The 26,450-nt window shown below is 41.0% G+C and overlaps 1 protein-coding gene across 2 annotated transcripts in view; it reads left to right on the top strand.

Moving 5' to 3' along the window:
• AKAP6 (A-kinase anchoring protein 6) overlaps window positions 1–26,450 on the top strand; it is a 524,185-nt gene that overhangs the window by 460,961 nt on the left and 36,774 nt on the right. For both annotated transcript variants that reach the window (XM_004698937.3, XM_045287776.1), the window contains exon 12: window positions 7,429–7,644. In XM_004698937.3, coding sequence (XP_004698994.1) covers window positions 7,429–7,644 — 216 coding nt within the window. The remainder of the gene's footprint in view (window positions 1–7,428; window positions 7,645–26,450) is intronic.

Genomic DNA, 26,450 nt, shown 5'->3' with positions numbered 1-26,450 from the left:
GACCGTGCTGCAAGTTCTGGCAATCATTCATACAGTAAACGTCTCCACCCTTTCCCAGCCTCTTGTTTATTATTCATGTAATGTACATATTTCTCAGGAAAATTAAAAGCTCCAACTCTTCACTAGAGTATGAGTGAGGGCCATGGAACAAGAATTATTATCACTCTTATTTCACTGACTTATATTACGCACTTAGAATGATGCCTGGCATATAGGTGTTCAATAAATATTTGATCCATGAGTGAATTAGTTTTGGGTTTTTTTTTCCAAACCCTGACATTTTAACCCTGAAGTATTGCCTAGGTTGCTGATTTGTGACACGTCCATAGCTCTAGGAATTGTTAGGAGATTGGGCCCCTGACCAGCGGACGAAAGAATCACTGAGCTGTGGCCTTTTCTGCCTCTAAGTCAGGGGCAAAGAGTGCCTAATTTGTTTTAGATTTTATAAAAGGCAGTCTACTAGAGGCACAGGCTTTTTATATCAGCTCTAGATTCCGACTGCTTGGGTTCAAATTCTGCCTTTGCTGATGTGCCTTTTGGTTAGTTACTAGCCTCTCTGTGTCTTCATCATAGGTAGATGAGAATAATCTATACCTAGGGTATTGGTTTAAGTATTAAACAAGTCAATACACATAAAATACCTAAAATAATATATGACACAGAGTATATTCTTATGTATAGATGTTTAATGATAAATGACTAAGAAACTAATCATATGAAAGTGTATTAGCAATCATAGTCCATGATTGTTAGTTATTATTTTGTAATCAAGTGATAGTGATAAAATATTTGAGAAAAATATATACTTTATTTTGTATTAGTTGAGACAAATATAGTTGACTCACAGTCGTCTTTCAAAAAGTGCATGAAGCCCTACATAATATGCCAGGCCTCTAATTATTGTACTTACACTCACAACATAATAGATTGTGATTTAACAAGTTGTATGTGATTATATATGAGACTCATTACTGCAATTATTGGATTTAATTAATATCCTTCATTTCCTATATTTGGTTCTTCTCCTCTTCCAGAGACATACTCTGTTGTATATACAGTTCTGTGCATGCACTATGATATTCTAGAAGTAAGATAGCTATATATTACAAATTGCACACTACTAGTTTTTCCACAGCAGAATGTCTGACCTAGTGACTGAGATTTATAGGTTTGCAGTTATGACTTGATCCCAGGAAGTTTTATCGGCGTTAAGCTGGTTTTTAAAAAGCCCTGGTTTGTATTTGTAAGTGTATTGACCCCCGGTTGACCCCATGGTAACACGATGTTATTGGTAATCCCGTAGAGTCTGTCTTCATGACAGACTAGCACCAGGTGAACGCTCTGATCATATCATCAGTTAGGTTTAACAATACATGCTCTTACATAGAATTGTTAACATAACAGATCGTTGTGAGAAAATCCATACCACAAAATTCACTGTTTTTTAAAGTGTGCAATTCTGTGGTTCCTAGCATATTCCCAGAATTGTGTAACCATCACTGGAATCTAACTGAAGAACATTTAACCACCACCTAAAAAGTTCCTACCCATTCTTCATCCTTCCCCATGATTCCATCCCTAGCAACTAACCTGCTTTCTGCTTCTGTGGGCTTGTCTGTTTTGCATACTTCTTAAAAATGGAATTACGCAATATGTGGTCTTCTGCTTTTTATTTAGCATTCTATTTTCAAGAGCCACCCATGTTGTAGCATGGGTCCACATTCCATTACTTCTTATGTCTGAATACTGTTCCATTGTATAGGTATACCACATTTATTTCATTTATTCACCCGCTGATAGACATTTAGACTGTTTTCATTTGGGGGCTATTATGAATAATACAGCTCTGAACATGGTACATACAGATTTTCATGTGGTCAAATGTTTTTATTTCTTTGGGTTGTCTACCAGCGAATACAATGGCCAGCTCATGTGGTAATCTTTAAGCCTGTCAGGAGCTGTCATACTGGCTATCAAAGTGGCTGGCAGTCCTGGCCACAACATACTGAAGGTTCCAGTGTCTCTTCATCCCAGCAACAATGGTTCGTGTCCCTCATTCGTATCATGGTCATCCTAGTGAGCAGGAAGGGGTCTGTCAGTGAAATTTTGATTTACTTCCCCTGATGACTGGTGAGGTTGAGCACATTTCCCTGTGTTTTTGACCATTTATATATATATCTTCTTAGGGGAAAATGGACATCTTTTCATCCTTTGCTCATTTTGAACTGCGTTATCTTTCTTTTTTATTGAGCTGTAAGAGTTATTTACTTAGATATTGCAGATTTAAGTTCCGCGAGAGTGGCACAAGCAGTCAAGTCATCCTGTGCTAGCTGAGAAGTGGGTGGTTCAGACACACCCAGCGGACAGCCCGGAGGATCTCTTTCGTGGTCGCCATGTTCTTATGTGCCACTTTGTTTGGTGCTGTCGAGGCCATCCACAATTTTATGCACAGATTATTATCTCTGCAGGTCCATCTAATAAGATAGGCTGGATAAACAATGTGAGAAGAAAACAATGGGACCAACGGTCCTGGAGGGACATGAGAATGTGGGAGGTAGGGGAAGGGAGGAGGTGTTGGCCAACCCAGGGACAAGGGAACAATGAGTGGTTCAAAACTAGGGGCAGAGGGGAGGAGATGAGCCAGTCAGGGTGCAATGTAACAATGATGAGAAATACAACCTTCCTCTAGTTCCTAAAGGTTTCCTCCCCGCTCCCACTACCATGACTCGAATTCTATCTTGCAAGACTGGCTAGACCAGAGGAGGTACACTGGTACAGATAGGAACTGAAAATACAGGGAATCCAGGACAGATGAGCCCTATAGGACCAGTGGTGTGAGTGGCAAAACAGGGAGGGTAAAGGGAGAATGGGTAGGAAAGAGGGAACCGATTACATGGAACTGTGTGTGACCTCCTCCCTGGGGGACAGACAACCGAAAAGTGGATGAAGGGAGACGTCGGACAGGGCAAGATATGACAAAATACCCATTTATAAACTATCAAGGGCTCATGCGGGAGGCGGGAGCGGGGAGGGAGGGGAAAAATGAGGACCTAATGTCGGGGGTTTAAATGGAGAGAAAATGTTTTGAGAAACGATGTACAAATGCGCTTTACACAATTGATGTGTGTATGGATTGGGATAACAGTTGTATGAGCCCCTAATAAAATGTTAAAAAAGAAAGAGAAAAAAAAAAAACCTAGGGGCAGAAAGGGGTTGGGAGGACTGGTAGGGAGTGACCAAGGGCAAGGTAACTGAGAGGAATTACTGAAACCAGAATGAAGGCTGAACATGGTAGTGGGACAGGAGGAAAGCATAAGGAAATAGAGGAAAGGAGTAGGAGGCAAAAGGCATACATAGAGGCCTAAATACAGACATGTACATATGTAAATATAGTTATGATTATGGGGGAAATAGATCTATGTGCACATATTTATAGGTTTAGTAGTAGTAGTAGTAGTAGGTGGACATTGGGCCTCCTCATGCACAGTCCCTTAGTATAAGAGCTCCTTGCTCAACTAAACGGTCATTCCAGGATACCCACCTTCCCGACATGATTGCTGAAGACAAACATGTGTATAAGCAAATGTGGTGAAGAAAGCTGATGGTGCCCGGCTATCAATAGATATAGTGTGTGGGGTCTTAAAAGCTTGAAGGTGAACAAGCGGCCATCTAGCTCCGAAGCAACAAAGCTGACAGGGAAGAAGCACACAAGCCTGTATGAACACGAGCTGATGAGGGATCAGGTAGCAGCCACCAAAGAACAAAAACCATCACTGTGTGATCACCTTCCCCACATAAACGCTGAAGATGAATGTGTGCATAAGTAAGTATAGGGAGGAAGGCTGATGGTGCCCGGCTATAGAGAGATATAGTGTCTGGGGTCTTAAGGGCTTGAAAATAAACAAGTGGCCATCTATCCCAGAATCGACAAAGTCCACATGGAAGCACACCAGCATGTGTGATCATGAAGGGTCGAGGGGACCAGGTATCAAGCACCAAAGGGGGTGGGGGCATCATATCATTGTGAATGAGGGGAGCGCGTGATGGGGACCCAATGCCCATCTGTAGACAACTGGACATCCCTTGCAGAGGGGTAGTGGGGAGGAGATGAGTCATTCAGGGTGCAGTGTAGCATTAATGAAATTCACAACCTTCCTCTAGTTCTTAAACACTTCCTCCCCCCCACTATCATGATCCCAATTATACCTTGCAATCCTAGTTAGACCAGAGGATGCACAGCAGTGCAGATGGGAACTGGAAACACAGGGAATCCAGGACAGATGAACCCCTCAGGACCAGTGGTGAGAGTGGCAATACCGGGAGGGAAGAGGGAGTAGAGAGCGGGGAATCGATTACAAGGATCTACATATAACCTCCTCCCTGGGGGATGGGCAACAGAAAAGTGGGTAAAGAGAGACACCGGGCAGTGTAAGATATGATAAAATAATGATTTATAAATTATCAAGGGTTCATGAGGGAGGGGGGAGTGGAGAAAGAGGGAGAAAATGAGGAGCTGATTCCAGGAGCCCAAGCAGAAAGCAAGATTGTGTGCTTTACACAATTGATGTGTGTGTGGATTGTGTAAGAGTTGTATGAGCCCCAATAAAATGATTTTTTAAAAAAGAGTTGCTCTCTTCTAAGATGTCTATATAGTCTTAGCTCTTATGTGTAAGTCTGGGTTCCACTAATTGAGTTAACTTTTGATACAGAAGGAGGGAATGGACTTCCAGTTTCATTTTTCACACTTGGAAATCCAACTATCCCATCACGATAGGTTGAGAAGACAGTTCTTTCCACACTTAATTACACCAAGAGTTTTTATTTCATTCATTTTATTTATAGAAACTTACTATAATAATAAAGACACTATAATTAATCATAGCACAGACCTTGTACAGCATAAACTAGACTAGGTAGATTATCTTTTCTAAACTGCTGTAGTGTTAGGTCACTGTCGTTGTGTATTTATTTTGAATTTGATGTCACCTCCTCAGAGTTTTCGGTTGGCTCCCCATCTAAAGTAATGCTCAGGCACTCTGTATCACATCACCGGCTGGGTTGAATCTTCCCCCACAATGTTGCTTTGCACCGGTTTCTCTCACTTGCCAGAACCAATATCTTGCCTCTCTAGCCAGATCACACGCTCCTTAGGAATAGGCACCGTGTCGTTTTATGCACTTCTTGTCCTCCCGTGCGCACTGGGAAGTGGCAGTTCCCACATGTAGCACACACACCAAAGCCATTGCCATCAAATCACTCCTGACTCCCCGTCTAGTCGTGACACATGGGGCTCCTCGCCTCCAGGTCAATGATTTAAGCTTTCTTTTTGAAGCCAGGCATCTGAAAGTGTCTCGCATCTGGAATGTCCAGTACCTGTTTAAGGAGGTCAAGGCAGCAAGGATAAGATTGTCCTATTTCTGCACTATTTAAAAATACTTTAAAAAGTAAGCAAAGGATTATTATAATAATAATTTGCCATTATATAGTTATGCTTAATTTTCCTACCCTTCACTTTTAACAAATTAGTAACACAGCTTGCACTGTTCATGCTCACCGGGCTCCTTCAAACCAATTGACTTGGCCATAAAAGTATCCTGCAGTGTTTCAGATTGGGCAAGGATTGACAGGGATAGGAAGCGGAAGGAGCTCAATGTCAGTGAGTAAATGGGCGTGGTATTTTGACCTGACCAAGAGAGAAACTCGAAGGAGTAAGTGTGTGTAGGGCGAAGATAAAAATTGGAGGAGGAGCTGGAAAAATTGTTAAAGAAACAAATGTTACCTCATCAACATTGAACGAATGGAGGGCATCTGTATAGAAATGCGTCAGACCTGGCGTTTGTATCAGGAGTTGCATGGGACAAGTAGTAAGGGTCCCTCAGAAAAGAAATAAGAAAACGATCAGGAAACATAACTGGAAGTGCTGCACTGGTATAAATTGAATAATAAAATTCGTAGTCATATTTTGCCATAAATAGAGGTTTGGGAATTTGTCATTCACCTTATTTAAAATTCAGAAATATTAAAGGTATGGGGTTCTCTCATTACAGAAATAATAGAATTCCCGCTATTATGGAGTTAGGGTCATTTTAATGGCTATTGCATGCATTATATCATTAAATAGATCATCTGACTGAAATGTCCACCTGATGGTCTACCACCCCCACTCCTCACACATTCTGGTGAACCCCACTTAATCATTGTAAGACTTCTTCTAATGAAGCCTTATCTGGATTAACATTTTAAGCACAAATACTTTCAGGCATTAAAACTCTCACACTAAATGAAATTGCATTGTCTTGTTTACCCTTGTTGATTAATAAGCAATCTGTTAACTGTTAGAACAGTCCAATTGTGGCTGTAGAAAGAGATTAGTAATTCAGTGATGTTTGTGGATATAATCATCATTCCTGTTGAAGGCTTTGAATTGGAATATCACTTATACAATATCCGTAGGCAAAGAAAGGATATAATATTTTTAGACATGTGTACCCACTATTTTGCTCAAGTCATTCAGCTTAGGGTCACTGCAGCATTACAAATGCTTCTGGGGGCAAAATGCTATTTTGATGCATGAATATCTGTCTTAAATAGGGCGACTGCCTATTAAAAGCCACACAGCAACCAACAAATTGTGCAGTGATAATCCAGAATCTTAATTTCTGTTTTCAGAACATTATTGTTTTGTTAATCAAGCTTTGGAGAGAAATATTGCTCATGTCCTTCCACCTCCTCTCCCCCGCCCCAACACCCACCGCATTACCCCACATATAAAATTCTTTGCAATCTTAGGCAACTTAGTCCCTGCCAGTAGAAAATTAAACTTTTTGGTTCCAAAAAACCCCAAACAACTGTTATCGAGTCTTTGCTGATTCACAGCTACCCTGTGAGTTTCTGAGACTGTAACTGTTTACAGGAATTGAAAACCCGGTCTTTCTTCCATGGAGCTGCTGGTGGTTTTGAACTGCTGGCTGTATGGATCGCAGCCCAACTTTTAACCAGTACACCACCAGGGATCCAGAATATAGACAGAATTTGGGGGGGGGGGGGACAAAAACCTCCATTTCTTTTGGGGAGATTTTCTTGATAGTTGTGTTTTCCTGTGGCCTTGAACCAGGGTCTATTTGCTTCGTATTCACATGCCCTGAATGATTGAGTTCGTTTGATTAGACATTATTATTACCATATTGTCAAGGAAGGGCCCTACAATCCAGGGGAGAGACCATTGGAAAAGGATGGAGGAATGGGATGCAAGTAGGTTCGGTAGCATTAGTTGGGTATCTGTGTATAAGAGGCTAATCTAGATGAGACCCCCAGTGTCTTTTACTTGTCTGTTTCCTGGTCCTTCAGTTTATAATGATGTTGGAAGCTAGTTCTTCTCTTAGGGAACCGTGCCCTGGACACACGAGTCTGCCCTGCTCTATCTTGCAGACCCTCTGCTGTGAAATCAAGCAGCGACGTCGAGGAGTGGCCTCCATTCTGCGCTTGTGCCAGCATCTTCTGGATGACCGGGAGACGTGCAATGTGAGCGCAGACCACCAGCCCATGCAGCTAATCATTGTCAATCTTGAAAGGAGGTGGGAAGCCATTGTAATGCAAGCCGTCCAGTGGCAGACTCGGCTACAAAAGAAGTTGGGGAAGGAGTCGGTGAGTGATTTTTATTTTTTAAGCATTATGACTTTCATTTTTCCCAGAAAGAAAAAATATGTATATTTTGCAGGGCTTGGTTTCACTGACTGAAAGGGGTAACTCCTAGGTGACATTCTGTTATAACACAGAAACCGATTTGCCTTACTAATACATTTTAGTGTCTCCCACTGTCTTTTTAAAAAACACGGAGATTTTGCTCAACCTTACCAAATGATACCATTAATTCTTTCGATCATGCCTTCACCAACTATATTCATTAATCATACAATCGCCCATGAATATTTTGCTAGAAGGTGACTTACTGCTCTCAGAGCATATGGAGCTATGTGTATGTGCTGCAGACACAGCAATCAAGTCAAGCATACTGAAGACTTTCTATTACATGATAAGACTTACCACCATCCAGTTGTAACCAGTTCTCGTCGGGAGCTCTTTGGGGCACTATTGCTTTGCCCGACACGGCGACTTTCCTCTTAGAGTTCTAAGGCAATACCGGGTGGGGAGGGGCTGGAGGATGATCCTCTTACAGGATTTTTCAAATAGATTGTAAGTTGTAACTGTTGCTAGATGAAGGAGACGCATGTGTCTAGAAAACTATCTTGTTACAGTATAGAACACACGCTTGTCCCATGAATGCCTTTCCCTTCTTAATGGAAAGAATTTCTTGATAAGGTCACATTCCCCAAATTAACCTTGAACTCTGTATATGTTCATCAGAAGGCCAACTCTCATGTTTTACTTGCATAAATGAAATATATAGTAGATGTATTATATATATATATAGATAGATAGATAGATAGATATAGATATATACCTTAGAAGTGTGCCTTGTTTTATTTCAAATAAATATTTACATAGTTCTATGTTTTCAAGATTGAAAAACCAATCTAAGAATCCGGCCACTAGAAAAACAGGCTCCTCTTATGAATCCTCATTTTAACCAAACCCTGGTTTTTGCTGTCTGGTGGGTTTGCCATTGGGGACTGGCAACAGAGGGACAATACTATTTGTATGCTTTCTTGCTTTTTTTTTTTTTTAATCTGTAACTATATTGAGTTTAGGGGCTGATTTTATCCTCATCAGTTCTGTTTAATTGTTTTGAGCTGAAGTTGTTAAATTTCTGAAGACTTCCAAATTATTACCAGTAATCAGAGTCTATATAATTGGATGTCTCTTCTTAAAATGAGCCGTGGTGAATCTCTTTAATTGGAATGGTTCTTCTCTCTCTCTCTCTCTCACTCTCTCTGTCTGTCTGTCTCTCTCTCTCTCTGAGAGTGTTTGGGAGAGTCTCTCTGCAGAGTGAAACCTCTCAATGTGGTAGTGGCCATAGCAAGACTTACACAGAAGCCAACCGTAGCTAGAGAAGTTCGGCCACTTAGAAGGCATTGAAGCTGTTTTGCAGGCGACAGAACTAGGTTCCTAGAGGGATGTGTTTGAAGTCAGCTAATCAGAGTCCTAGCCTAGATCTCCTTAGACTACATGCAGACCTGTTTATCCTTCTTCTGCAAGAGAGGCAGCTTTATCTCTGAGAAACCCCAATGCTTCTTACTCGTACTACAGCAGAAAGGCAGCTATAATCGGCAGTTAGGGAAAAGTCTCATTCGTCTCTGGATTGGCTGCTGAGTGTGTAGGTTGTTTGCAATAATTAATGTATCAGATAAAGTCCACTGGGCCAAAATATGGTAAAAAACCACTGTCAGGGAAAGAATGAAAGAGTAGAGAATAGCAATAATATGAACAATTCAACGCGCACAGGAGGTAGCAGTTGGAGATGTTCCTCTGCTTCCGCTGTTGGCTCGTTGGGTAGAGTCCAACTTGTTGGGACAGACAGACTGCTGTTTTCCAACGTGAGAGGCTGCCTTGCAGAACATTGGAAGCCTCTCTGGGAGCTGGTGAGTTCCCACCCAAATCTCACCCCTGCTCATGTGCAGGGGTTGTTTTATTCACCAGTAGACCCTTCCGGCCGGGACAAAACATAGCACACAAAGTAAGTGTTTGATTAAATTTGCATGCTCTCATTTCATAAACTCTGTTTCATTTTAACAGTTGGTTTGGAGTAAATCCAAAAATTAAAAACAAATCTGCTATCATGTAGATTGCGTGTGTGGGGGGGGGATGTGTGATTGGAGTTACTATATATTAATTCTAAATTTGTATAGCCTAACAAAGTGTCTGAGTAGCATGTGTTTCTGTAGGACTATTTTGCCTTCAGAAGACCACCAAAAAGATGCCCTTTAACCTTTCCTTTTGTTCCACAAGGAACAAGGACGTTGTTTCCAAATCCTTATTTTCAAGACTCCTCTCTGAAGGAAATTCTGTATGCCATCTTGGATTGAGTCTTTCTGACAATGAGGGCGAGGTTTTCCCATTTAGAATCAAAGGCAGTGATGCCAGCGCTATACGTTCGTTTTCTTCAGTGGTCATTTTGGGACTGTTTTTGCAGAACGTATCGCCAGCCCTCCCACCAGGGTTCCTCATTGCTGTTGACACCGGTGAAGCCAGGCTCTGCTCACCGTTGCATTCCCGGGCTCTTTATGATATAGCGGGGACTCTCCAGGTTCTCCCGACGATTTCTGTTGTTGTTGTTGTTGTTAGGTATTCCTTTTCATTCAATACACGGTCAATGCCCATGGGAGCAGCAGTCAGGAACTCAAGTTACACATTACATTGGGGAAATCTGCTGTGATGGGCTCTTTAAATTGCTGCAAAGCAAAGATGTCATTCTGAGGACTAAGGTGTACCTGGCCAGGCCATGGTGTTTCCAGTTACCTCATATGCTTGTAAACGCTGGACAAGGAATAGGCAATGCTGAAGAATAATTGGTGCATCTGAACCATAGTGCCGGCAAAGAATAGTAAATATACCGCCGGCTGTCAATGAATGCGTGCATCTGTATTAGAGGAAGTCGATTCTCATACGATTTCCAAATGCGAGAATCAGTGATGCTCTGTGGTCATCGCGATTAGAGATTCGTGGTTGAATATTCTTCTCCTCTAAAAGAATAATTCAAAAGACAAGATAAATCTAAAAGAACTATAATCTTTGTTGTTTGGGGGGTAAATATCATCTGTCCTCTTCTGACTTCACAAGGGGAAAGGAGAATTAAACTCAACCTCATCCCAGGACCGATTCTTATGAGGTAGAGGTCAGACACGTCTCCATCCTCTAACCTCCTTAACCAACCATCCTTCCCAGGGAACTCTGCTTCGTTTGAAAATTCGCTGCAACGATCTCAGAAAATGCTTATGATTAGGGCAGTTAACCGGCTACAGTTCATGAGTAGAAAATGTGTAGGACACATCTCTTTAGTCAGAACCGCCTTTTGCTAGCCGTGCCCACAAGCACACCTCTCTCTGCTCCTCAGGCAATGTTGCAAAACTCCTTTAGTGCTGACAATACATCAATCCACCGTAACTGTCAGCCCAAAGTGCTCAGCTCTAGCTCCAACTCAGCAAAGCGGGCTCCTCCAGGAAGACCCTGGAGAAATCTTACTCTGCAAGCAAGCCGCCTGCTGGACAGCACTCGGCTTCCTTCACTCCGGGAGCTGAGGAGCCCCTGTTCTGTGTCATGGTGTTGGTGCTGCTGAAGCTTCAGTCACACGGATGGGGAAGGCTCAGCCTCCCAGGATCCCTGCGCTCAGAGGATGGACTCCACTCCTGCTTTGCTTTTTTGATGGTTGTGAGAGCCCTCTTTCTTTCTTTTTTTTAAAATTGTTTTATTAGGGGCTCATACCACTCTTATCACAATCCATACACACATCAATTGTGTAAAGCGCATTTGTACATTCATTGCCCTCATCATTCTCAAAACATTTGCTCTCCACTTAAGCCCCCGGCATTAGGCCCTTATTTTTCCCCTCCCTCATGAGCCCTTGATTATTTATAAATTATTATTTTGTCATATCTTGCCCCGTCTGACGTCTCCCTTCACCCACTTTTCAGTTGTCTGTCCCCCAGGGAGGAGGTCACATATACTTCCTTGTAATCGGTTCCCTCTTTCCAACCCACTCTCCCTCTACCCTCCCAGTATCGCCACTCACACCACTGGTCCTGAAGGGATCATCCGCCCTGGATTCCTTGTGTTTCCAGTTCCTATCTATACCAGTGTACATCCTCTGTTCTAGCCAGACTTGCAAGGTGGAATTCGGATCATGATAGTGGCAGGGGCGGGATAGGGGAAGCATTTAGGAACAAGAGGAAAGTTGTATTTTTTCATCGTTGCTACATCGCACCCTGTCTAGCTCGTCTCCTCCCTGAGACCCCTCTGCAAGGGGATCTCCAGTGGAGAGCCCTCTTTCTTGCTCCTGAGTTGACTCAAGGACAAAACTGGCCAAGCCCCTGATGATATGTCCAAGTTTTGCCGATCATAGTTAGCTCTGTTAGCAATCACTCATAACTAACTCACATGTTCCTGTCAGCTCTGTCCCCCATCTTCTTTTACACACGGTTAAGTCTTCAGTGAATCCCCTCTGACTATAGTCAAGGGATGTGAATAGCCTTGCTGTCATACAGAGAGGATTGTAAAATTGATTATGGTAGATGTAGTTCAGTTAAACTGTGATACCCCATCCTTTGATATCCTTTTGACCCATGCTCATGTTGTTTCAGTTGTTAATAGTTTCTGCTTTCTCTCTGACTAAGGTTTTCTATGTTTTGTCTAGTCATTATTGATATTTTTTGTTGGCTTGTTTGTTTGTTTACTTTGTGTGATTTTGTCCATTTTGTTTTGTATTGTTTTCTGTATAAAATCCAAGCTGGGTAGATCTTTGAGCTGATAACTGGATAGGGCCTGGCAGGGGAGGAGGGGAAAATGGGGAGCTGACAACAGAGAGTGTGAGATGGAAACGTTCTGAAGTTAATCGTGGTGATTCTTGCACAGATCATCTTCAGTGCTGGAGTAATTGTTGCATAATATGTGCAGTATAGCTAATAAAATTAATTTTAAAAAGAAAAGGAGGAAATACACCCAAACTGCATGGTCCTGCTCCGTTGTTTGGTGGCGGCTACACAGTTTGTTGTGGAGCAGCTACATCTAGTATTCACTCTGCACGAGACAATAGGTAATATCCAGAGGTAATTAGTGACTTCAATATTACAGTTAGTGAGAAAAAGTATGGAAAATCTTTCCATAATATTAAGAAAAATGCATCTACATGCATAAATATCAAGTAGTGTCGCTCTGTAAAAACTCACATTGTCTATTAATGAGGTAAATAATATATTTACAGTGAACCCTCGTTTATCGCGGTTAATCGGTTCTAGACCCCACTGTGATAAATGAAATTCCGCGAAGTAGGATTCCTTATTTGTAAATCAAATATTTTCGTAGTTAGAGCATAGAGGACATGAAAAAACACCCTTTAGTCACCATTACACTCGTATTACCCAATTTATTAAATGAAAAAGGGAAAATGCAGTAAGACATTTTGGACATTACAATTTCATTTATTATTTATTATATTATGAAGTACAACGGATGGAGCGAACAGAAGACTAATTCAAGTCGAAATGGCATGCAACCTCCACGATTTTCTTGCCATCTTTGATCATATCCAAAAGTTTTACCTTTTCCTGGATGGTGAGCATCTTCCTCTGGCGCTTATTTTTATTGTCAGAAGTCTTAGAAGAAGAAGCTCGTTTAGGAGCCATCATAGGGCTTAGATAAAATTTCTTAAAAATCGCAAACAATTACAGTACACTGTACAAAAGCAAAAATGCATCTGATACGTAGCTCCGATACGTAGCGATGCAGACAGAAGCGTGTACAGTATGAGCCAATCAGTGGCAGTAATGACAGAGCATGCGCTGTTACGCAAAAACCGCGATAGAGTGAAGCCGCGGAAGTCGAAGCACGAAGTGGCGAGGGTTCACTGTACCTCTTTTATAAAACTGAAAGAAAGTAAGAGAATTTGCATTGAATTTCAGAGGAACAGGTAGAACACATGCGCCTCCTCTCCTTGTCATCAGGACTGTAAGTTGTGCAGTTATTGACGACTAGCTGTCCTTCTTGCCGTCAAGCGCTTTGTCCAGACTGATTTCCATCACCCTTGTGTTATCTGTGACACTGATCTTGGCCTCTAGTTTCCTGACTTCATTTCTGACGTTCATTGGAATTACAATGTTTTGTTTATTCTTGTCACCTGCCTTTTCCCCCCTCCCATTTCTTTTGAGAGGCAAAGAAGCTTGAACTCTGTGCCTTTACTCTTTTCTCTGTTTGGGGTCTCGATTTTTGCGGACAGTACCTGTAGTATTATAAACCACACCATATGCCAAAATAGCATTCTGGTGTAATAATTATAAAGAACCTGGGTTTCATTATTTTTATTAGCTTAAGTCGCGCTTCCTATAACACGTGCAGACTGAAATCCACGAGACAACCTATCACAGCTGGAGTAACCCTCCGTAATAACTCGTAACCCACTCAGAACAGTGGTGCTTAATCCTTTGTGGGGATGTTAGCCTTGATTAAAAACTATGAAACCACTATTTCTAAAATGCATAGGTAGATTTGCCCTTCCAGCCTAGCTAGAGTAAGGAATAAGATTTACCCTCCCACCAGGAACAATTCAAAACTGGAATAAAATGTAAGAAACCGTAGCTTTAAAGACAACGTGCACTTGGCAGTGAAGAGATGGGAAATAGGTAAAGTAACAACTATAACTAACTATAAAAACCATTTTTATGCCTGGAGCAAATTTCCAAGCCGTAGTGTATGAAGGATAAATCCATTTAGAGGCAGGCAGTCTCCCTGAGCTGAGAAGACAGGGACTGGGAATCTGGGGGGCCACTGGCTTGCTTTGCTCCTAGAGAGAATGCCAGAGAGGGGAGCCCTGCACCGAGAGAAAGGGCCCTTGGGAGACGTGCAGAGGGGCTCTCGAGGCACCCACAGAAACGCCAACCCAAAGAAATGAGCGGGGGTTGGAGCGAAGAAAACAGGATCCTTAAAGTATGGGATACAGTACTCAGTCCCATTGCCATCAAGAGGGGTTTCAATGCTTGGGGCCACTAACCACCATTGCGAAGTTTGAAAACACCACTGCTCTCAGGGAGAAAGGTTAGGCTTTCTACTCCTGGCCAGTTGTAATCTTGGAAGTTCGACCCTGCCCTGAAGGGTTGCTAGGAGTCAGAACGGGCCTGATGGAAGTGAGGAGTGTTTAGTAGTCACATCATTCATTTATCACAATTTAATCACTCAAGCTTATTAGGAAGAGTTGTGCAACAATCAGCACAATCAATTTGAGAACATTTTCTTCTCATACTCTTTACTGTTAGCTCCACATTTCTCCCCATCTCCCCTGCCAGGCCCCTAGGTAATGATTTGAGTTTTTTATTACTGATCTGAAGGCATCTTGGTCTACAGTGGGTCAGCGCTTGTCTGCTCACCCAAATTAGTGGTTTGAACCCACAGCGACATAGCAGCCGAAAGATCTGGCGATCTGTTTCCATAAAGATGCACAGCCTCAGGAAACCCATGGACAGTCCTGCCCTGTCCTCTGTGAGGGGCGTTACGAGTTGGAATTGACACCAGGACAGTGGGTGGCTCATCGGTGAAAGACAGAATGTTCTAATTGGATGTAGTTAGAGCGCATTATTTAGAAGCTAGTCCTGTGCTAGCCCTGTATTCTCATAAGAAAGAGTTAGATTCATCAGAAAACATACATGAACAAAATTTGGTAATGAGATTGTTTATAAAAAATTAAAACTGAATAAGGAGAAATCATGGGAAAAAATTAAAACTTGATAAATGTTTCATTTGAATAACTAATAAAAATGATAAACAAAAATTAAAGCTTGAATAAAATAGTTTGGAAAATAGAATTAAAATTTTGACTTTAAAATGTTTAACATTTATTTTGTGAGTACAATATTTATGATAATATCTTCATATTCAATCTATTCATTTTTTTTTATTCAAAGGAAAATTTAACCAGATGTGTTATATGTAAACCTCTCTTGAGTTCAGTTTGCAGCTCTCTTGAATCCAAAGACAAAAATGTGGAGGAAATGATTGGAAAAGTGCTTTTAGAGTATTGTAAATGTAAGACTCTTTAAGTATTGACTTGGAAATGAAGTTTATGATTCTGACATAAGTAATCACTGTTCCACCAGGCTGAAAAAAAAAATGCTTGTAAAGTACAAATCCTCCTTTTTCTCATAACTTTTCCAAATTCAGATTCTTCTCTCATCTGCTGGGTATAAACAAATATTGTGCTTATTTTGAGATAGTCACACTAAATCAAAGTCTAAAATAATAAGTAAAAGAACAATAGCTTTTGTTTTCAGAAACCTATGAATATGATTTCCTTTAAGGAGAAAAGCTAGTGAAGACACAAGGATATATTCAGAAAATGAAAGTGTTGAGTTCTATTTCCTGACATGTCCCCAGAAAATGCCCTACCAGTCCTAAAATCTGAAGGAGAAGTGAGCCTGGGGTCAGTGATACTGATATTGGACATTGATGATATTGAATGGCTGGATCAGTGTCCCCCAAATGCCCATAGTGTCCCCAGTGGGAAACATTTTGAAATACAACCATTTTGGAGTGCTCCTATCTTCACATGTATGCTGAGGACAGATCTCTCCACGCACAAAGTATAGTTAGACAATAAAATACCTCGGTATAGTACTAACTAGAGTTCTCTTCAGGGCATTCTGGTGGTGCACTGAATTAAGTGTTGGACTAACCAATAGGTTGGTGGTTCAAACCCATCAGCTGCTCGGATGCTGTCTTCTCCAATAAAGATTTATAGCCTCAGGAACCCTATAGGGGTCCTATGGGGTCTTTATGATGCCTACTTAATGATGGCAACCGAATAGTTATGGTTAGCGTTTTGGACCCCAAAACCTTTCTCTAAAGAGCAAGAACTTGTATCTTCCTTGTTTGGTACCTACTTCTCAGTTTGTTTACCTACCTCATCCTGTAAGGCCTCTGAATGGCCCCAGCACTTCTGTTTTCGTTAAGAAGGAAGGATTCTCAGCAAAAAAAGAGATGTTTGGCCAAGTTAATGTTTTAAACAAATGATCTGGCTGGTTTCAAGATACCTATATTTCAGGCACTTTGCCTCTGAATACTTAGTGATATCAGTGTTTTAGATTACTATTCTTTTTTTTTAATGCACTCCCCCCACCCTCCTGGCCCGACGCCTTTGCCCTGCCACTCCAAAGCACTGGCATTGAACATGGAAACCTGTGTCCAGAAAACCACAGCACATTTATTGGCCTTGAAAGTATGCAACACATCGAGCCACATAATTGAAAATAATAAGGCCACGATAAATGGGATGGCCCCAGGGTAAAACACCCAAGGGATTCAATTGGTGTCACTTTGCATCAATGTCCATGCATCACGGTAATTGAGGTAACACAACCAATTACCACATTTTAATTAGAGTTCTAAGAACTTGAGAACATTTGCAATGAAGAGACGGCTCACTTTTTAAAAAGGCAAGAAGAAAGAAGGAAGAAAAGGAGAAAACCCTGCATACCACATGACTCAAGCTGCTTTCTTTCCAGCAGTGGCTCCACCAAATGTCTTCCTTATTTCCTTTTCTGTTCGACTCGTCTCTTTAGTGATGCAGTTTGAGAAAGTGGGGGTGGGGGCGGGGATGCTGTTATTTTTGAAGCTAAGGTGATAGCGTTCTAGCTCTGTATCTGATCGATGGTTTTAGATTTGGACCAAAGAAATGTTGGTGAATGCTATCTTGGTTTACCATTTCATTTCCCACCTAAACGTGTCTCACTATCATTCTAAGTTTGAAATCAGTGTCTGAAGACAATAGCATTATTAAATTACACTCTTCTCTGTTTCTGCTTGCGACACAAAAATAGACTTCAACTCTACCCTCGCACCCCCCCAAAATTAAAAGCAGAAAAGAATTACTGCATTTAGAAAATAATTTTGACTTGTGGTAATTATTTTTATAAGGCTAGAGTTTAAGTGAAAAACCTCCTGTAAAATTTTAGTGCTGCCACATAATCAAGTAATTATGTAATGACTTGTACTTAATTACTTACAAGAGAGATGGTTGTTAAAAAATCTTTATACATGTCAAAAACAGCTCTCTAGAGTATTTCTATCCAAGCTTCAAATACTAAAAAGCTCATTTAAAAGTGATATCCAATAAATTTAGTTTTCTTTCCAACATCCCTTGCCATTTTGTCAAATATATGAAAGGGCATTATGTAGACATCTACATAACCCCCTCTTGCTTTCATATAGTAGCCCAAAAGAAAGAACTCTAAGAGATTTTCATGTAAACACACCTCGGGGTTTAACATTAAATATAATACACATGTACTTACTGAGAGGACTTGCAAAAAATAGATGGATGTTCAAGAAGTATTGAAGAACTCCCTTCTTTGAGTATATCGATAGAATATAGCTTAGAGTCCAAAAAACCACCAAAGTCACTGCGTTGAGGCAATGCAGACTCTTGCAGACACGATGGGACAAGGTAGAAATGTCCCTGTGACTTTCCCAGCTCATCGACAAGAGTAGAAACCCCTGTGTGTATCGCTTGGAGTGGCTGGTGGTTTCGTGCTACTGACCTGGTCACAGCTAGCAGTCCCATGCTTTGCCACCACAGCTCCTCATTTTTCTGCCCCCACTACCAATGAATAGCCAAGCATTTGTAGCAAATTAGTTCTTCTCGGTAGACCTCAGTGTCCTCCTCTGAAAGCTAGGATAACAATACTACCTACCTTATTGATTACATGGGCATTAAATCGAATTAATATGTGGAAAATATTTCAAACAACTGCTGCCAGAGACAATTAATGGTAACTGCAATTATTATTCCAGGACAGTGTTATTTACCTTTAATGCCTAAAATTAATATATCGTCTGGCATATTAAGTAATTAATCTATTATTTTCTTTAATAAACAAATGAACAAATAACGGACAAGTCAGTACATGAGGACATCTTAAGTGACTGAATGCATGTTTGATGCTATCACCAATCTTTATCCTCTTTTCCAGTCAGAATAGGCCAAAGATGACCCAGTCGAATTTCTCTTGAAGTAGCTTCTTATTGACCTCAGTGTTATTTAAAGTGTGTTGTTTAATCGCCAAATATTAAAGGGAGGATTTTTAAAATCTATCTTTCCAATACCAATTTCTAGTTCAATTCCATTGGAGTGTGAGAACATATTTTGTATGATTTCTCTTTTAAATTTGTAAAGTGGAAAGATTTATAAAGGTATAACGATTTGTAAAAATTTTAATAGTGTGAAGGTATAGAGATTAAAAATAAGAAAATGTAAAGATTTTATTTACCCTTATTTATTCCTTCTGGAATACTCATGTGGTCTTTTGTAATGGCGACCCAAGTTTTTGACATGTATGAGTTTTCTTCATTCTGAAGAACTGCTTTTAATATTCCTGCCAACCTAGGCCTGCTGGCAGTGAATTTTCCACAGTTTTTGTTTGCTAAGATCTGTATTTCCATTTAAGTTTTGAGGTAGAATGTTGCTACATAGAGAATTAGGAGCTGGTGGTGGGGAGGGTTAGTTCTTATTGTTGTTTCTTTTAGTGTTTAAAATATTGCACTCTGTTTTCTTCCTGCTTACATGACTTCTGAAGGAAAAGTCACTGATTTTTATCTTTGTTCCTATATAGAGAAGGTTTTAAAAATTCTATATGTAGTTTTTTGTTTTGTTTTGTTTTAATCCTTTTTGGTATTCTCTAAGCTTTCTGTCACTTAGTTTGGGGAAATTTCAGCCTCTATTACTTCAAATATTTCGTCCGCTCTATTCTTTCTCCTCATTCTAATATTCTAGTTATGCGTGTGCTACACTCTCTGAAATTGTCCCACAGTTTTAGATGTTTTGTTTTCTCTCTCCTCTCTTTCTGCGGTTCAAGAAAAGCCGTGGGTGTTTTTGTTTTGTTTTGTTGCCCAGCTTTTTCTTGGTTTAAGGAATGATGACCTCCAAGTTCTTTGTCTGTCAGAGCTGAAACTCTTAAGTCCTCAGAAGCAGTTGAAAAGGAATGCCCTGACCCAGGTTAGGGATCTGGAGACTAAGTTGGGTGTACAGGAAGAACAAATCGATTTAAGACTGCAGAGTATAAATCCAAAAGTTATCAAGAGGCAGGATCCAGGGCAGAGCAGGACCAAGAATTTAGGAACTTGCTTATATAATTTGTTCCTCCCAAACTTGCTCCAGCTCACACTGATCTAACTTTCTAAATAATTTTTTAATCCACCTATTCTTCTCTAACTCCATTGTAACTATCTTAGACCTTCAACCTCTCTCTAAAGTAAGGTAACAAAACCTTGCTGCCTGCAGACCTTCTGAGTTATTGTGGCAATTTTTTCCACATAGATAGTTTTTAAAGGTGTATAATGCTCAAGGCAGATATATCTATTTTACTACTTAAGCTAAACTATTAAAAATATATGTCACGATTCCCATTCAAGCAATATCCAGATGCATTCATCCATGATATACCATAAGGCTTTTGTTTTTTAAGGGAAAGGGCTCTGCTTTTTTATGATTACAATCCTCTCTCCCCCAACCCCCGCCTCAGTGGTTTTACTATACTTGATCTTAGCCCAAAGGCTGAGAAGCGATTGCCCCAGTGGTTTTAAAGACCCCAATTGGAGATTCTTTTAGGACTGTCCCCTATGGGTGATGCAAACAGGAAAGAGAGGGGACTTGGTTCGGGGTGTTCCCTCGGCTTTGCCTGGCAGAGAGGCAGTGAGTGGTGTTTGTGGGCACCAGGCTGCTCCCGTTGCTCAGACAAGTGGAACCAGGGCAGGGCTGGGCGTGCTCTGCTCTGTGCTGCTGATTTCTCCTCCCTTCACTCCCACCCTCATCCTCTCAGGCGAGCAGCCCCCAGCAGCAGCTCCTACAGGTGGGAAGGCGGTGAGGACGGCCTGAAGCAGGTCCTCATAAAGTTTAATGCACCATTTGCCATGTCCACGTTACCTAACATCCTTCTTCAACAGGTAATACTCTGGCCACTAAGGGACACGTTCCTGGTTTTTGTTGTGTTTTGTTTTCAGGAGACATCAGGAGGTAATTTTGGTATATCCAGTTTAAAGATGATCTCAGGAAATTGTTTTGGGAGTTCGTTGTTCCACTGTGGCTCCAAAACATCTGGAATCCATGGGAATCTGAGCGTCTGTTCTGTATTTTACCCCTTTTGGTCAGGATTCTTTTGTGAAAGTTTGCGAAACGTTCCGTCATGTTAACTAGATACTATCGTGTTCTTCTGGGTTCACGGCAAAGGAGGCAATTGTTTATGGAGGCAACTAGCTACATATTTCCTAGTCTCCTCCTATTCTGCACTCCTCCTTTCTCTGTTGCTCCAGATAGATAGAAACCACTTGTTAGGCCTTACATGACCCCTTGCAAGCTTTCACGACCTAAGGAACTACACACCAATACTAGGAGCTAAAACGGAACCGCTAAACACATTATTAAGCCAAGTTACTGGGACTCCCTGAAACTCTAAGCCCAAGGCTCCGAACCAAAGGACCAAATCCTGTAAGGTGCTTGGGTGTACACAAGAAACCGTAGCAGCTACTTCTTTGTGTGTGTGGTCATCCTTGTAGATGTATTTATCACACAGCCTCTCCCAACTCAACTTCGTACAGGTGCAGAGCATCATGACAACAATGGTAATGATTGGCTGTGTCACCCTTGACACCACACTCACCTTCAAGTCCTACTGATTTGATTTCTAAGTACAGTGAACCCTCGTTTATCGCAGTTAATTGGTTCTAGACCCTACTGTGATAAATGAAATTCCGCGAAGTAGGATTCCTTATTTGTAAATCAAATATTTTCGTAGTTAGAGCATAGAGGACATGAAAAAACACCCTTTAGTCACCATTACACTCGTATTACCCAATTTATTAAACAAAAAGGGAAAATACAGTAAAACATTTTGGATATTACAATTATCATTTATTTATTATATTATTTATGGCATCTAGTTTACAGTATTACATATTTCACATACAGTATTATTATACATAGTTCTTACAAATACTGTAATCAATAGCCTATGAAATTACTTAAGAGATGTACTCTACAGGTGGGTCGCCATCTTTTTCCTCTGAAGGAGCCGGTGTAGGCAGTGGGTGCTGTTACGCAAAAACCGCAATAGAGTGAAGCCGCGGAAGTCGAAGCGCGAAGTGGTGAGGGTTCACTGTATTCGTTTAGGCTATTTATTCTTCTCTAACTCTACTGTAACCATCTTCATCCTTCATAGTCCGTCTCTCTTAAGTGAGATAGTATGAGTATAGTGCTGAACATAGAGAAAATGTTTCATATGTGAGCTGTTATTATCCCTATTCTTGCCATTATCACAATGCTGTAACCTCGAAATGTTGCTTTCTCTGTATCTGCCCCTGCTCCTTTAATCTTTTCTCCCCACTACAACCTACATCATCTTTCCCCAACACTGCACCCAACGAACGCCATAGGTTTCCTTCCGCTCCTCCTTTACCTCTTTGCATAAGACTACCTGCATTAGCGCTTTCTCCTTCTGCCACCTCAACTTTCACCCAGACCCCGAGTGGTCTTCCTGGAAATACCTATTATCCTTCAGAAATCAGCTCAAGAGCTGCATCCTCAAGCAAGCTGCCCTTGTGCTCCTAGAATAAATCAAGCCCATCTCTTGTAACTTCTCAGAGATCTGTGTACGATACTCATAGATCTATGTGGTGTAGAGGTCTCTTTCATAGCAGTTATAGATTGTGTCCTTATCCACTAGATTCTAAGACTAAACTATGCATATTTTACTTGGTATCAAGTACTCAGTAATTATGTGTGCACATTTGTGTACATATTATTGAAGAATGAATGAATGAAGTCATATAGAAAGTGCATATTAGTTGGCTTTATCGTATTTGTTCCTTCTATCTCCCCCTGTCGGTTATTTAGTGCTCAGTCAGCCACTTCTCTCCACTTTCTCATACATTCATGATTTTCTCCAAACAACAAACTTTGAGTCTTAATTATTGAGTACAGAGCTACCCCAGGATGTATCTTGAATCAGTTACAGTTGGGTTAAGATTTTGAACACTTACCATTTCTAGAGTATGGTGGAAGTGGGAAAAGGGCATGACCTGAGAGAGTAAGAAGTCCAGACCAGTTGTCTCTCTAATGATCAGCCTCTTACTTTTGCCGCTGCATGCAAGACTTTATTCACATGTTCTGTGGGTCATAGCATGTAAAAGGTTGGATAGCATTGGTCTAGAAATAATAGGTATTCAACCTCAATATAAACCTGCTGATCATGAAGCAACAGTCACATTTAAATTTTGATTGAAGGGAAAGCATTTCAGTGGAAATGCCACTGGAGTCAGATAATTGTCTTATCTGGATATCAGCACATGCGGTTTATTCTGATTTTCTTTTTTATTTGGCGCTGATATTTTTTAAATGGATTGCTTTCTGTGAATTTTGTTTATGATTTTGTAACACATAAATGACCAAGTTTGCTGAACACCGGAGGAAAGGTGATTGTGTTTAATCAGCCAGAGGGGTAACATTGAACTAGCAATTTTGAAAGGCTCATTTTTGCAGAGCAGGATGTTGCTGTTGTTGGTAAGGTTCATCCAATCAGCTCGGCACCTCAGCAATGCTGCATACAGCAGAACCAGTCAGTACCCAGGCCTTTGACACTCTCATGGTCATTGCTGTCTTCGAACCCTTGGTTGCAGCCTCTGTGTCCAACCAGCTCTTGAGGGCTTCCCTCTTTTTGTTGATCCTCCATTTAACGAAGAGTGACGTCCTTCTCCAGGACTGGTCCCTCTTGATGTTACTAGTTCCATCAGGAACTGTGATGGGTTGATCTGCTGTCAATCATGAGTTAGTGACAGTTGTCTTTGTTCTCCATATCCATTTCTGTGTATACTTAGACACTCCGAAGGCCAGGTTTTGATGGTCTTCCTCATCCAAAAGATTTATCTCTGTGTTCTGTTTGTCCTTTTTAAGACCTAAAAAGGTGTCACTATACATTAAATAAAGAAAAAGAAATCATCAAGGCTTGATTCAGGCACATCTTAGTCTTCATAGTGACATCTCTGCTTTTTAATACTTTAAAGTAATCTTGTGCAGCAGATTTGCTTAGTAAAATAGCTCGCTTGCTTTCTTGACTGATCTTTCCATGGACACTAATTATAGACAATAACTAGGGACTAATTGTCACTAATTGACGACTTTAATAAAATGAAATCTTCAACCACATCAACATAATTTGTCTACATGTCTGACAATGCTGTTTATCAATTTTTATTTTCTTTCCATTGAGGTGCCATCCACAACAAAGGTCGTAATCTCTGGTGTTCACCAGGAAGTACTTCCGGTTTTTGTCACTTTAAGTAAGCACGATGGTGTCAGCTGCATGTCCCTGGTTGTTAATGTGACTTCCTGCCATCCTAAGGCCACATTCTTCTTTATACAGTCCAATTTCTTGCAGTATTTGCACAGCATACAGATGAGATGGGTGAAAGGGTGCAATCCTGATACACACCTTTCCAGATTTTAAACCATTCTTGGTCTGTATACAGATTCTTCAAGTGTTATCTATCATTTATGATCCACAGAGTTAAATGTCCTTCTGTAGTCAGTAAATCACAGCTAAGTGTCTTTCTGGTATTCTCTGCTTTCATTCAAGATCCACCTGACATTGTCAGCGGTATCCTTGCTTCCATGTCCTCTTAAATTTAATTTGAATTTCTAGGACTTTGCTGTTGATTTCTACTGCAACTCTTTTAAGATTATTTTCCACAAGATTTTGTTTATATATGATATTAAGGCTATTGTTAGATAATTTCCTCATTCTGTTGGATCACCTTTTTTTAGAAAGAGCACAGTATGGATATCTTCTAGTTGGTTGGCTAAGCAATTGCCTTCCAAATTTCTTGTAAGAAACCAGTGAACACTCTAGTGCCACAGGCATTTGTTGAAACATCTCAGTTGGTATTTTTTTTAAATCATTTTATTAGGGGCTCATACAACTCTTATCACAATCCATACACACATCAATTGTGTAAAGCGCATTTGTACATTCATTGCCCTCATCATTCTCAAAACATTTCCTCTCCACTTAAGCCCCCGGCATTAGGTCCTCATTTTTCCCCTCCCTCCCCGCTCCCCCCTCCCTCAGTTGGTATTTACTTGATTCCAGAAACCTTGTTTTCACCAATGCCGTCAATGTAACTTGACCTTAATACCATGGGTTCTTGATCATATCCTACTATCTGCAGTGGTTAAATAGCGATCGATTCTTTCTGCTGCAGGGACTCTGTGTATTCCTTCCACCTTCTCTGGTGCTTCCCGTGTCACTTATGGGAGAAAGACGAGGCTTCCCCTCCTGATAGAGCAACCAGCTCAGACACCCACAGGGGTGGTTCCACCTGCCCTAAGGGAGCTCAGAGTCAGAGTCAATGCTGGATGGCAGACTTGAGTATCACTTATTCTTTTTCCATAAGATTCTTCAAAATTACAGCTTAGGGTTTCCATTTTTTCTTCAGTCCTCTTAGCTTGAGCACTGTCCAGCTTGTTCTTCCCTTTTGCCTTTAGAACTCTATGTCTTTGCACCTTTTGCCATAATAATTTGCTATCATGTGGGAGCGACCATTTGAAAACTTCAGTTTAGCTCTTTTACGTCATCATTTCTTCCACTCTTTTGGGCTACTTTATGTTCAAGGACAAGCTTCAGAGTCTCTTCTGATATCTATCTTGCTCTTAAAAAAAAAATAACATCATTTTATTGGGGACTCTCACAGATCTTAAAACAATCGATACATCAATTGTATCAAGCATATTTGTCCATATGTTGCAATCATCATTTTCAAAACATTTTCTTTCTACTTGAGCCCTTGATATCAGCTCCTCCTTTCCCCTCCCTCCCCTCACCACCTCCCTATCCTCCCATCCTCGTGAACCCTTGGTAAATTATAAATTATTATTATTTTCATGTCTTACACTATCTGCTGTCTCCCTTCACCCATGTTTCTGTTGTTTGTTTTTATTTTTATTGTTGTCTTTTTAATGACTTCTGTCTTCTTCATGCATAATTTCCTTGATATCATCCCCCAACTCATCTGGTCTTTGGTCTTTAACGCTCAATGCATTGCATACATCCTTGCAATGGTTTGTAAATTCTGGTGGGACACACATTCAAGTCTAGACTTTGCCACTCATGAATTTGTTTGAATTTTCTTCAGCTTCACCTTGACCCTGCCTATTGTTGCTGTGGTTAGGTGTCATTGGGTCAGCTATGACCCATGTGACTGTCCACATCAGGGCGCGAACCACTGCATGGTCTTGCACCAGCCCTGCAGTTATCCCTATGCCTGAGTCCATTGTTGCAGCCATGCTGTCGGCCCGTCTTAGTGAGGGCCTTTCTCTTTCTCACTGCCTCTCCACCACCCACGATGTCTTTCTCTAGGGACTGGTCTCTCCTGGAAATATGTCCAAACTGTGTTTTCTTGACATTGAGTCATAATCCACACTGAAGGCTGCACTCCTTGATCTTCATCAACAAGTGCTTCAAGTCCTCCTCACTTTGAGCAAGCAGGGTTGCGTCATCTGCATATCACAGAGTATTAATAAGCCTTTTCCCAATCTTGATGCCACATTCTTCTGCATATAAACCAGCTTCTCTGATTATTTGCCCAGCATACAGATTGAACAAGTACCATGAGAGGATATAACCTTGGCACACACCATTCCTGATTTAAAACTATGCACTACGGGAGAGGGGGAGGCGGGGGTAAGGAGGTGGTGCTGACCAACCCAGGGACAGGGGGGCAACAAGTGATCCAAAAACAGTGGCAAGGAG

The sequence above is a fragment of the Echinops telfairi genome, unplaced genomic scaffold (genome assembly GCF_000313985.2).
Source record: "Echinops telfairi isolate 266 unplaced genomic scaffold, ASM31398v2 ScPeMD7_18;HRSCAF=68, whole genome shotgun sequence".
NCBI classification, from domain to species: domain Eukaryota; kingdom Metazoa; phylum Chordata; class Mammalia; order Afrosoricida; family Tenrecidae; genus Echinops; species Echinops telfairi.
This window is presented reverse-complemented; position numbering and strand designations above follow the sequence as displayed.